Source organism: Sinocyclocheilus grahami, unplaced genomic scaffold (genome assembly GCF_001515645.1).
Source record: "Sinocyclocheilus grahami isolate Dianchi unplaced genomic scaffold, SAMN03320097.WGS_v1.1 scaffold555.1, whole genome shotgun sequence".
NCBI classification, from domain to species: domain Eukaryota; kingdom Metazoa; phylum Chordata; class Actinopteri; order Cypriniformes; family Cyprinidae; genus Sinocyclocheilus; species Sinocyclocheilus grahami.
The window spans coordinates 908,201-922,760 of record NW_015505734.1 but is presented as its reverse complement, the minus strand read 5'-3'; the positions used below and the strand labels follow the sequence as shown (position 1 = coordinate 922,760).

The following is a 14,560-nucleotide window of genomic DNA, read 5'->3' as shown; positions in this document are numbered from 1 at the left end:
GAGAGAGAGAGAGAGAGAGAGATGCAGAGCGTGTGCAGAGCAGGGCAACGCCAGGAACAGGATTAAAAACTGCTGCTTTAGAACATGGATTTTGAAACTTGTGAATCCATTAGAATCGTTAGAAGACAGAATCGCGATTCATATATGAATAGATTTTTAAGTGCACCTCTAGTTTTCTCTTCCTCTTCTCTAAAGCAGTGCAGGCCTCACCCCCTTTGCTGCCTTTTCCCGAGGGCAGGGTTTATCTGCATCACAAACCCGGGAAGTAACTTGTAGTCCCTATACCAGCCGTTTTTGTAGATATTAAACTGCCAGAATTTGAAAAGACCGAACTTTCAGTTTCGTAACTTTGCAGATATTGTTTATGCTCAAACAGCAACATTACACACTAACTAACGTTAAAAAAGTGAAATCGCAATGAACCACCCCTTTAATATATTTTAAAATGTAATTTATTCCTGTAATGATGAACCTGAATTTTTCATTACTCCAGTCTTCAGTGTCACATGACCCTTCAGAAATCATTCTAATATGCTGATTTGTATGCATTTCTGATTATCAGTGTTGAAAAAAGTTGAGCTGCTTAATATTTTTGTGTATATTCACTTTTTCAGTATTTTATGATGAATAGACACTTCAAAATATATATATTTTTTATTTAAAAGCATTTATTTGAAATATAATTCCTTGCTGTGTCCAAAAAAAAAACTCTGTATTTGATTAGAATAAAAACACCATGTCTAACATATAATTATATCAACCCTGTAAACACAAGTTCTAAAGCTGAGATGAATTAGTTGGTTTCTTGGTTAGTTTGAAAGTCTTGAAATACAAGAAGTGCAAATTTATGTATAACTCATAAGTAAAACCATCAGTATGTAAATTGTTCCATTACATTGATTTGAAAAGTACAAATGGCTTTATGAAAGATTTACACAGATTTATTTTTCGGACCCATAAATAAAAATGGGTCTTTTACATGTTTTGGAAATTCTTTCAGTGATTAAAATGCTGTCGTTGTGAAGTGGTACAGAGAATATGGCTGGCAGCAGAAGGCTGGGATCATAAGAGAATGAAAGCGTTTGAGCTAAGAGAGTTTGTATGGGGGAGTCGTGTGACAGCATGACATTTTCTCTAGTTGAGATGTGATCGTTGTGCAGTGAGTCAGGATATTGGTGTTGCCATGGATCTTACAGTTCCCTCTGGATTCTCCCTCCAGTGTTGAGTATTCACAAGCGGCCTGTCGCAGGAAATGCAGATATCACTTTCCCCATGAAGGGGTGGAGGGGGATGGTGGACTGGGCTCGCAACTCTGAGGACAAAGTCAGAGTGGCTAAAGACATCCTGGTCACCAGGTAAGAAGGTAAGAAACAAAGTCTCACACAACTATACACATTTGCGTGTAAGCACTAATAGTAGTACACATGCTGCAGCCTTGGTGCCTTGGTGCTCATGAGAAGCACAGGTTTGAATCTGGCTTGCATTGTATGTTCATCTAAGACACTTTGAAATTCATTTTATTTTTTTCAAAATTCCATTTATTATTATTTTTAATAATAGTTTTTTTTCCAGATTCTATTTTTTAAATCCTTTTAAAGTCTAATCCTTTAAAATGTAATCAATAGAAAATCAAATTTAGCAATTAATTCACAGTAAAATATTCTAAAACATTTTTTTGTGTTGCACATCTGTAATGAATCGGTCCACTGAAGGTGAGCGTAGTGAAGAACCCATGTGCAGTTTATTTACAGACGTGATCCAAAATACAAACAAACCAAGACAAAAACTTGATGAGGCATGAACAGACTTGACGAGGCACAAACAGACTAGACTCACCGACAGCGGGTTACAACTTCAATACACGACGAGAGACAATGGCAACATGATGGCTACTTATAGCAAACAATACAGGTCACAATGACAAGAACAAACCAATGGGAAGCAAGACACATGACTAGGACTACCAATCAGAAAATGACACACACAAGGCAGAGATACATGAGGGCAAGGGAAGCATGACACTGACAGCATGAAACAATTACAAAATAAAAAGACATGGAAAACATGAACATGAAACAAACCCAAACCCCACATTACATATCCCCCCTCTAAGGGTGGCTCCAGACGCCCAAACAAACACAAATAAAACCCAACAAGTCCAGGAGGGTGGTGGAGTGGAGGCGGAACGGAGAGCAAGGCCCATGAAGCGGAACAGGCAGAGCAGGGAGCCATGGCGGAGCAGGCAGACTGGGGAGCAATGGCGGGGCAGGGAGGGCGGGGGGCCATGGGGGGGGTGGCTCCAGACGCCCAAACAAACACAAATAAAACCCAACAAGTCCAGGAGGGTGGTGGAGTGGAGGCGGAACGGAGAGCAAGGCCCATGAAGCGGAACAGGCAGAGCAGGGAGCCATGGCGGAGCAGGCAGACTGGGGAGCAATGGCGGAGCAGGCAGAGCGGGGGGCCATGGCGGAGCAGGCAGAGCGGGGGGCCATGGCGGTGCAGGCAGAGCGGGGGGCCATGGCGGTGCAGGCAGAGCGGGCGGCCATGGCGGTGCAGGCAGAGCAGGGCGGCCGGGTGATGACGGCAGAGCAGGAAGCCATGGTGGAGCAGAGACATGGACAGACCACTTGACTGTAACGGAGCAAGCAGATAGTTCTTGAATGGCCTCCTTGGCCATGGCAGGACAGACAGTGAGTTCGTGAACGGCCTGTGACGTGAGCAGGCTTTGGTTTGGCAGGCATGAAGTGAGCGGACCCTGGCTTGGCAGACGTGACATGAACAGACTGGCTTGACAGACGTGACGTGAGCAGACTGTGGCTCTGGTTTAGTGCTGTGTACCTTCTCCACGACACCCACAGTGAAAGCAGATCCCCTCAACCGCAGAGCAAAGTCTATATACTCGGCAAAGGACCAGTGAACCTTTCCCCCAGGAAGCTGGGAGCAAATGGGCTTGTTTAATCCATGACGGATTTGAGCGCCACATCATTAAAATCCACATGGTTAGAAAGTTCAAGAAACTCAACAACATAGTCCTCAATAGCCTGATCACCTTGACGAAGGCGGAGGAGACGAACAATTGCTGAGTTCTTGTGCCCTTGTCGTGTATTCTGTAATGAATCAGTCCACTGAAGGCGAGCGTAGTGAAGAACCCATGTGCAGTTTATTTACAGACGTAATCCAAAATACAAATATAAACCGAGACACAGACTTGACGAGGCACAAACAGACTAGACTCACCGACAGTGGGTTACAACTTCAATACACGACGAGAGACAATGGCAACATGATGGCTACTTATAGCAAACAATACAGGTCACATGACAAGAACAAACCAATGGGAAACAAGACAAATGACTAGGACTACCAATCAGAACATGACACATACACAAGGCAGAGATACATGAGGGCAAGGGAAGCATGACACTGACACACTGACAGCATGAAACAATTACAAAATAAAAGACATGGAAAACATGAACATGAAACAAAACCCAAACACCAAACCCCACATTACAACATCAGAACTTTACTGCATAAATTAAAACGTGTATAATGTAAATATCTCTTGATTACGATATTCCTTAAAAATAATAATACTAATCTAAAATGAATGTTCTTTTTCTTATTCTTTTTATTCTTACTTTGAGAAGTTATATGTTTCTATCATTATTTCATGAAGTGAACCAGACTTTATTTTGGCTGATTGTCATGAAGATTTTCTGTGTATTTTACATGCCAATAGTTTTTATAATTTTTACAAATGAAATGCCCGTTCATTCACTTAGAAACATGCAGAGTGAGCAGTTTTGTGGTTTAATAATTCCTAATGTTCATATCACAGTTAGAATTTGATTCATTTTATATCCTTACTTTTGATTTATTATTTCAAAATTTCCAAATTCTGTGACCTTCCGCACTAAATTCCACAGTAAATTCCATTCTTATGCCTGGATTCTTGCCTATAGGCTACTCATTCCATTACCTTTGTTTCTCTCTGAGTAATTTAATGTCTCTTTGCTGTTTTTTCTAGCAAAAAGAGTATCTGTGTTCATAACAAATATTTGTTTGTTTGATGGATTTTATCTCCTTCGCTAGAGAGCAGATTGCTGTAGGCTGTTCACTGTTCATGTCCGACAATACAGGCCATTTAAGAGGCTCCTACCCCCGCAACTATGCTAATAGAAGAGCTGCTACATAATCAGGAGTCGCCAGGAGCCAATCAGGCGCAATTAGGTTTAATTCCTTTTCCCATTGGGAGATCTGTTGCCATGCCACCAGCGCTGGATTGACAGGTCGTCAAGCTTTGGACACACTGAGATGAGTTTTTATATTAAAGAAGCTTTAGAATGAGATGAGTGAGAGAGGAATTTGACAGACTGAATCCAATGAAACACATTCTCAGAGAACGAAACACTTCTGGAACTTCCTGTAAAAATGACAGACCTCTCTCCAGGGACGTATGCAGGATTTCATTCAGTCCACGTTAACACCCCACCCCTACAAGCTCACATTCACATTCAAGCCTCCACTTTTGAGTGAAACACCTACATCTCAACATCCAGTCATCAGCCGATCCATAGAACTACGCCCTACATTTTTTCTTTATCAATAATCCTTTACACTCGGTTGTGTCACAAAACAGAAGAAAATATCTATTAATATGTCCATCTCATCACGACTTTAAATTGATATAACTTAAAAAGGTTACTTAAGTTAATTTAAATGAGTAACTGTCATTGCTATGGGTAATTGTTGTTCATGTCATGTTAAATAAAAAATGATTAAAATAAAAAATGGTAAATAAAAAAAAGTGTAAATTTTAAAACATTAAGTAAAAAACATGAAATTAACATGCACTGTAAAAAATTATTTTTTTGGAAGTTAATAAAGCAGGTTATTGGAGTAAGTTTTACTAGAAAATACTGTTTCAGTCTTTCTTTTTCAAAAGTTCACATTTAATTCAACGCGTTACTTGCTTTATCTTTGTAATTGTTTACTATTTACTAGAAATTTATGAGGACATTTTTTTTTCTAAATCCTACACCATTTTTTTCAGTGCACTGTAAAAACGGAATTGTTAAGAAAATTTAAGCTTGATATATTTATATTTAAGGTACTCTTGTCTGTTGGTCTTATAGTTTCTATACAGGACATTTAATATATATATAAATTTAATATAATATAATTTTTTTTTAAGTTGCTTTGTTTACAGTGTATGGACTTAATATTAACAAACAAAAAATTTGTTTATTTTAATGTTACAAACTTTTTTTTTTAACAATATCCATCCTCTAGTACCTTGTGTTGTCCATAAATGTCCTCTTGAGTCTCATCTGTTCACATTATCATGGCTGTGGCATATTAGTAAGGGTGGGCAAATAGAAACCCGATTACCCTGAGGGAGCTCGAAACTGTCACACCCCCAGCCCTGGCCCCCCTCCATCAGTCTATGTTCTTGCCCATGGGACCTCAGCTGCAGCCCTGGAGCTGTGGCCTCTGCCCACCGCCTGGCACCCCCCTACAGACTTTCACTCTTTCTCTCCCTTACAGTGCATGCCAGTCTGCCACATGGTTTGGCCTGATTTAGAGCGATATAGCTAGCGTGTGTGTATTGTTTCAGGAGGTTCTGCTGACAGTGATGCAGTGTGAGTGTGACAGAGGCTGGAGCGCTGCCCTTTCCCCTCACTCCCGCCATTTCAACTGCATTGCTCTCTTCATTAGCACAAGAAATATCACCTTGTCATTTCAAACCAACAAGCCAATAATGTGTATCCGTGTATACTTGTGTGAGCGATATCTGCAAGTTTAGTTATGTCACACACGACCATGATTTGCTTGCTATATATATTTATACATTACTATTCAAAAGTTTGAGTTGGTGGGATTTTTAAATGTTTATGAAAGAAGTCTCTTATATGCTCACCAAAGCTGCATTTATTTGATCACAAATATAGTAAAACAGTCATTTTGCTCATCATTATTACAATTTAAAATAACTCTTTTCTATTTTAATATATTTTAAAATGTAACTTATTCCTGTGATGGCAAAGCTGAATTTTCAGCACCCATTAATCTAGTATTCAGTGTCACATGATCCTTCTGAAATCATTCTAATATGTTGATTTGGTGCTCAAATACTAGTTTCTTATGTTTATCAATGTTGAAAAGAGTTGTACTGCTTAATATTTTTGTGGAAACCATGAAAAACAAATGTCTTTACTACCACTTTAATCAATTTAATGCCTTCTTGTTGAATAAAGGAATTAATTTAATATTTTGTGTAAACCATGATACATTTCTTTCTCCAGGATTCTTTAATGAATAGAACATAACTGTCACTTTTGATCTATTTAATGCATTCTTGCTGAATAAAAGTATTAATTTCTTTTTTTTTTTAAATCATACTGACCTCAAACGTTTGTGCAAGCATATGTTATTTATTATAAGCATTAGTCATGTTGCACAACTCATAGGTGAGAAGCTGCAGGGTAAAAACCTGAGAAACGGGAAGAGAGGCAGCAACCTGCAGTCTCACCTCCAGTTACATTACAGGGCTCTAAATAAAGGTATTGATTACGCATCAATCAAGTCTGTATCTCAGTGACCTCTTCTAGCATTTCTTTTCTCCATCCCTTTGCTTTATGACTCTTTATTTAACAGGAACTGATGTGATACTGTACATCTCTTAAATGCGTGTGTGTTTGTGTTATAGATGAAGATGACACCTCAGCATTTGTAACTGGCATTGTACTGTACAGAAACTTGGGCAGTATTCTCTCTCTACAGAGGTGAGACTTTGCTTTCATTTTGTGTTGAGACTGTGCTTTTCCAGGTGGATTCTCTTTCTATTATTTTTCTTTCTCAGGTTTTAGCATTATTTTAGCTAAAGTAGTGATGCAATCAGGTAGAAGCTATATGTGTATGCCTATTACCTTCATAGGTTTCTGTACCAAGATGGCCACCAAGTGAACTAATAATACTATTACAAGGAAAAGTGTGTATTTTCTTTTATATGTGTGTGTTTGTATGATATTTTTCCCTATTGAGGAGACAACTTTGTGCAAAGTCCCTTTAAAGCAAGAGTTTACCCAAAAATAAAAATAATTTACTGTCATCATTTACTCACTTTCATGTCACTCCAAACCTGTGTGACTTTCTTTCTTCTGCAGAACACAAAAGAGGATGTTTTGAAGATATATTAATGTTGGTAACATTCTTCAAAACGTCCTTTATATGGACAAACAAAACACTAAGACATTTTTTCAAAAAAAATTGTATGATCTATATAAGAAAGAAAGTTGTAAAGGTTTGGAATGACATGACGGTGAGTAAAAGATGACAACATTTAAATTGTTGGCTGAACTGTTCTGTTAAAGGGACTTTGCACACTCTGCAAGAGGAAAAAGAATTACAAGAATAATTTCTCTCATTTGCTGGACTCTGGTTATTTTGAAACCGATATCTGGTGACACAAAAAGTGACAAAAAAGACTGCTGTGTGTGTGGATAGATGAATGTGCATATATGACATGCTCGATGAGCAAATTACATGCACATTTACCAGAGCACAAAGTGAAGTACTACTCTCTGTGTCACATGGGAACATTGCAGCTTCTGAAGGCCATGACCACCTCTCTTCTTCCCCCTTCTGTTTTTTGCAGTCCTCCTCATGTTTTCTCTCATCCCTCTCTGTATTTTCACAGAAATAGCACAGTGCTGAACTCCAAGGTGATCTCTGTGACAATCAAACCCATTCCTAGCTCCCTCTCAACTCCACTAGAGATTGCGTTCTCACACCTATACAATGTAAGTCAGTCTGCCCTTTAAACCCATATGTTGCATCAAACAGAATGTCTTTTTCCAATATTATTCAAACTATGGCTATGTCACTCTGACACTTAATTTTAAAATGCTTTATTAAAAAGCATTCATTCTAATTTTAAAGAATAGAATATAATATATTTAGTTTATTATTTTTAATTGGTGTATTATTACTTTTACTTAATTAATTTATTTTACTTTATTTTAATTACTTTTTGCTGATTTAAAGAATTTAATAGCCTTTTACCAAAATTTCAGTATATTGATTTTCATTTAAGGTTAACATTTTAATTTTTTTTATTAATTTAATTAGAATTTTATTATTATTATTATTATTATTCCATTAATTATTTTTATTAATTTAGTATTTATGTGTACATCTTTTTATTATTATTATTATTATTGTTGTCAGTTTCCTCAGTACTGCTGTCATTACTATCCTGCCTTCTTTTTTTGTTCCCCCAAAAACTTTGTTTTAACTTAATTGACTGTTGGCAAATACAAGACTACAACTCTTTTACAAAATAAATAAATAAAAAGGTTAACATCACTTATCATTACTATCACACACAGGACACATAGCATCAAAAACCACTTGAAAGGCCTACTTAAAAGCTTATGGCTATAATCAGATCTTTATTCCAGGACATGAAAAACAGTTTTTAATGAAAAATGGTGTGAAGCAGTTTAATATTTTAAGATTTCAGGTATCAAAAGTGCACCTAATTGAAGAATTTCTGATATATATTTGCAAGGCAAAATCACAAGGTGACATTCTCTGCCTCTCGCCTTCTTACACTCTCCACAGGGTACCACAAACCAAACCTGCATTTCCTGGGATGAAAATGACAGGTGAGAAGCCGTTTATTGATTTAATTCTGTTTTTGCAGGGAATCTTTAGTCACGCAGTAGGGTGTATTTTCTGAGGCTTACGGAGGGGTGTGCTGATAAAGGGTTAGAGACAACATGCTGTAGTAGGTTAAAACATTGATGGAATCGTGGTGACAGGAGATGTTGAATCCTACACGTAGCTGCCTTGATCTTCACTTGACCCTGCACTTTGACACAGGATGGTTGTTGCATGCCACATTCCTTCTGTATTTTAAACACATCAGCAGCAATTATGGAAAACACACTTCCAATTTAAGCAGAGAAGAGACACACAAAGCAGGATATAATGCAAAGCAGTTAGAAAGAGAAGAGAGGGAAGTGTTTTAGCACATTAACAGAAAGTACTTTGGTGGTTGAAGACATTTTATTTTTCATATTCATGTTGGTTTATATATTCAAGATGCAACTAGTATTGGTAAAAGCCAAATGTGCATGAATAATGCTTTAGAGGGCCACCAGTAGTGTTGGCTCATTTGTAACAAATTTGCATAGCTGCAGAATGTCCAAAAAAATAGTTAGACAAGATATTGGTAGCTAACAATCAGTGTGAATGCTACATGCATCATACTGCCATTTGAAAACTGTTTTAGGATGATATGATACCAACTTGCATTTTTGGATTATTGTCTTGGTAGCACTTTACAAAAAGGCTCAATTTGTTAATCCATTAGAAATCATGAACCAGCAATGAAACACATTTTTGCAGCATTTATTAATCTAGGATAGTGTTCATTTATAAATATAGTATTGCTTGCCATCACGGGAATTTTAAAAATATATATTATTATGTAAAATATATTAAAAAAGAAAACTTATTTTAAATTGTTATAAGGTTTAACAATTATTGTTTTGCTGTATTTTTTAACAAATAAATAAAAAAAAGGAACTTAATGTGCGAAAACTGAAAAATCTTAACAGAACCCAAACTTTTAAATGCTAGTGTATGGTAATTTCTAGAACTTTGCATGTGAAAAGTGTATTAGTATATATAGAAATTAACATGAACATATATTAACCAATTGAACCTTATTGAAAAGTGTTATCATTATTTTTAGTATGTATTTAGTTTGTATTTTCTGATTGTGTTAAAGAAATAGCAGTTACACGTTTCCTTTTTTTTTTTTTATAAAAAAAAAAACATCCTCCTAAGAGCTGCATTCGTATCTCAGGACGTTTTATGCACTATAAAATATAAAGGTTTAAATATATGAGTAAAGGATTGGCACCTGACATTCAAATGGAAATCCATCCTGTCATCTCAATAATCATCTCAGTCATCTAGAATAGATAAATGAATGCTTACCCTTTTATCACAAACTTGATTGGTACGTCTTTACCAGTGGCGAGAAACATAACGTAAATCATGACAGCGTCGCTCTAAGTGCTTCAGCTGTGGAATTTACATCTGAATTATTGTCACATTCAAAATACAAACTGAAGAGTTGAAATAGGAGAATCATTATGTATTACCATGAGAATAAGTTCGGTTTCATTAGCAAACATGAACAGAAATGTATTTCTTCTTTTTCCTCTGCAGAGAGAGCAAGCAAATTGAGACTGCATCTCTGAAGCCAGATTCTATTGAAAGAGACAGACAGACAATCAGACAGATGAGCACCAGAATTGTTGTACTTTAATAAAGAACCGTGGGCCTCCTGGTCATGCTTGTACTTTCACCCCCTACACATCCATCTGCTTGAGCTCTCTTTTGTCTTTTAAAACTGCAAAGACTAGTTTGTGCCCATAGCACTTAATTGCATTTAGATGGATACATATGTTAAAGATATAAAGTTTTCTGCCATTGCCTCGAGGGGGAGCAGACTGATCACAATAGAATTGGGTGGTTATGGTGTTATTATTGGTTATTAGGGCATTGTTTTGCTTCATGTGCACACTTTTAGTGCGTTGCAAGAGGGTTCCGTGTGGTTTCTTGCAGGTCAAAAGTTTAAAAGTTTGGAGTCACTACTTTTTTTTAGATAAATTAATACTTTTATTCAGCAATGATGCATTAAATTGATTTTAAAAAAAGTAACAATAAAGACTTACATTGTTTTTAAAAATCAATTTTAAATAAATAATACTGTTCTTTTGAACTTTCTATTGATAAAAGAATCCCGGAGAGGAAGAAATTATAAAAGTATTAAGCAACAACCATTTTTAACATAATGATAATAAGAAGAGCACCAAATCAGCATATTAAAAACATCCTCCTAAGAGCTGCATTCGTATCTCAGGACGTTTTATGCACTATAAAATATAAAGGTTTAAATATATGAGTAAAGGATTGGCACCTGACATTCAAATGGAAATCCATCCTGTCATCTCAATAATCATCTCAGTCATCTAGAATAGATAAATGAATGCTTACCCTTTTATCACAAACTTGATTGGTACGTCTTTACCAGTGGCGAGAAACATAACGTAAATCATGACAGCGTCGCTCTAAGTGCTTCAGCTGTGGAATTTACATCTGAATTATTGTCACATTCAAAATACAAACTGAAGAGTTGAAATAGGAGAATCATTATGTATTACCATGAGAATAAGTTCGGTTTCATTAGCAAACATGAACAGAAATGTATTTCTTCTTTTTCCTCTGCAGAGAGAGCAAGCAAATTGAGACTGCATCTCTGAAGCCAGATTCTATTGAAAGAGACAGACAGACAATCAGACAGATGAGCACCAGAATTGTTGTACTTTAATAAAGAACCGTGGGCCTCCTGGTCATGCTTGTACTTTCACCCCCTACACATCCATCTGCTTGAGCTCTCTTTTGTCTTTTAAAACTGCAAAGACTAGTTTGTGCCCATAGCACTTAATTGCATTTAGATGGATACATATGTTAAAGATATAAAGTTTTCTGCCATTGCCTCGAGGGGGAGCAGACTGATCACAATAGAATTGGGTGGTTATGGTGTTATTATTGGTTATTAGGGCATTGTTTTGCTTCATGTGCACACTTTTAGTGCGTTGCAAGAGGGTTCCGTGTGGTTTCTTGCAGGTCAAAAGTTTAAAAGTTTGGAGTCACTACTTTTTTTTAGATAAATTAATACTTTTATTCAGCAATGATGCATTAAATTGATTTTAAAAAAAGTAACAATAAAGACTTACATTGTTTTTAAAAATCAATTTTAAATAAATAATACTGTTCTTTTGAACTTTCTATTGATAAAAGAATCCCGGAGAGGAAGAAATTATAAAAGTATTAAGCAACAACCATTTTTAACATAATGATAATAAGAAGAGCACCAAATCAGCATATTAGAAGGATTTCTGAAGGATCATGTGACACTGAAGCCTGGAGTAATGGTTGCTAAATATGCAGCCTTGCATATTAGGAATAAATTACATTTGATAATTTATTTAAATGAAAAAACATTTTTTTAATTGTGATAGTATTTGACCATTTTACTGGTTTTACTGTATTTATGATCAACTAAATGCAGCCTTGGTGAGCATAAGAGACCTCTTTCAAAAACGTGTATACAGTATATAAGACTATGGACAATATTTTTGCATGTTTTAATATTCAGCAGACAAAAAAAACCAAACATTCGTTTGCTTAGAAAAGTAATAATATACCAAGCACCATTTATAACAAAAGACAATAATACAGAGAAATGAGAAAAAAAGGAAAGAGAAGGAAAAGGGTGACACAGAGGAAGGAGTGAGATAAAGGGAGCGTAAGAGAGAGGCTGAGAGACAGGAAGAGGACAGTGAAATGTAATCTACCTGCATTGAGCGAAGGGGAGCCGGGGCTGGTGTGTGTTTGGTGCGAAATTAAAATCCATTTTGGACAGCTGCTATGATTAATGAGTTCATATTTGGGAGAGAAATTGGAATGTGAGGAGGTATCCTTGTCACTGACTGTCTTTTACTTAACAGCTTTAAAGAGTGTGGGCTTTCTGTTGACTCACACTTCAATCACACGCTAGCGATACAAGCCAGTCATTTTTTTCTGCTGGTTCTTACATGATCATTCTTATTCATGCATTTACTGTATTATATATATATATATATAAACATCTGCAGCTGTAGGTTGCCAGAATTTACCATAAAAAATACATGCACGCAAATACAAAACTCTGTCATGGTAACGTATGTAACGTATGTAACCATGGTTCCCCGAGGGAACGAGACGCTGTGTCGAGATTCGCTTTGGGAATGCCCTTGCGTGACCACGTTCTGAAGCACGTGTCAAATCAGTCCAATGGAGCAGCGAGACGTCACGAACGGGGTGACGTAAGCACCAGAAAGCACAAAAGCGCATCCGGCAGAGCGCAAACCATCTTCGATTAAGTAGTGCCTGCAGGGATGCAGGGAGTATGGCAAAGAGATGCAGCGTCTCGTTCTCTCTGGGAACCATGGTTACATACTTAACCTAGAGACGTTCCCCTTCAGGAACTCGATCTGCGTCGAGATTCGCTTTGGGAACGAGAATACCCACTGCGCCATACTACCAAGTCCCTGCCTGTGTGTGTATCTTATGAGCACATCATGAAGAGAGAACTTGGGAACCTGGGGTAGATGCCAGGTCTAGGTTGTAAAAGCGGACAAAAGTATGCGGGGAGACCCGCCCCGCCGCAGCACAAATGTCCTGCAAAGCCACACCCAAGCTGAAAGCCTTGGAGGCCGCCATACTCCTGGTCGAGTGCGCTCTGACCCCCATAGGCGACGGGAGGTCAGAGGACTCGTAAGCTAGTGAGATGGCCTCGACCACCCACCTACTCATAGAATGCTTGGTCGCCGGAGATCCTTTCTTTGACAGACCAAAGCAAACATAAAGCTGATCTGCCTTATGCCACAGGGCAGCGCTGTGTGCGTAAGCGTCCAGTGCTCGAACTGGACAGAGCAGATTAAGCCTTTCTTGGCCTACTTCCTGGAACGGCGGAGGACAGAATGCCTGAAGTACTATGGGCCCTGGTGAAGAAGTGGGCACCTTAGGGACATACCCGTCCCTCGGGTAAAGGAATGCCCTAACCATGCCTGGAGCGAACTCCAGGCACGAAACAGAGAGTGCCTGAAGATCCCCGATCCTTTTCAGTGAGGAAATAGCGAGGAGAAAGATAGTCTTGAGCGTGAGCAACTTGACCGACATTTCTTCTAAGGGTTCAAAGGGGGCATTGCATAAGCCCTACAGAACCACATCCAGGTCCCATGAGGGCACCTTAGTGCTCTGTACCGGCCTCAGCCTCAGGGTGCCACGGAGGAAACGAGTGACAAGTGGGTGTCTTCCCAATGATTGACCACCCCGAAGGGCGTGGTAAGCAGCTAAGGCCGTCACGTATACCTTCAGAGTGGAGGGAGATAACCCTGCAGAGAATCGCTCCTGCAGAAACTCCAGAACTGTACCAATTGGGCAGTTGACTGGGTCCTGCAGTCGCTGTCCGCACCATGAAGCGAAAAGTTTCCACTTCAAGGCATACTGTTTCCTAGTGGCGGGAGCTCTGGACTGGAGTATAGTCTCAACAACCTCAGTTGAGAGACCAGATGCTAGGAGCTGTGCCCCCTCAGGGGCCATGCCCACAGCTTCCATAACTCCGGGCGGGGGTGAAGAATGGTGCCCCCCACCTGAGAGAGGAGGTCCCTCCTGATCGGAATCTCCAGCGGAGAGCCGTCGAGGAGAGACCCAAGTCCGAGAACCATACTCGGGCCGGCCAGAACGGGGCTACTAGCAACAGACGGACCCCATCCCGGCGTACTCTCTCCAGAACTCCCGGGAGCAGAGCGATCGGGGGAAAAGCGTACAGAAGAAGCCTCGGCCACGTCTGCACCATGGCATCCAGCCCCAGAGGGAGAACCAGAGCGGACAGTGTGTCGTTTCCTGCGACGCAAATAGATCCACTTCC

General features: G+C 38.7%; 1 protein-coding gene across 1 annotated transcript in view; it reads left to right on the top strand.

The window, feature by feature from the left end:
- adgrb1a (adhesion G protein-coupled receptor B1a) overlaps positions 1-14,560 on the top strand; it is a 112,823-nt gene that overhangs the window by 63,566 nt on the left and 34,697 nt on the right. Inside the window, 3 exon segments of the mRNA XM_016239154.1 lie at positions 6,713-6,788; positions 7,703-7,805; positions 8,629-8,672. Coding sequence (XP_016094640.1) covers positions 6,713-6,788; positions 7,703-7,805; positions 8,629-8,672 — 223 coding nt within the window.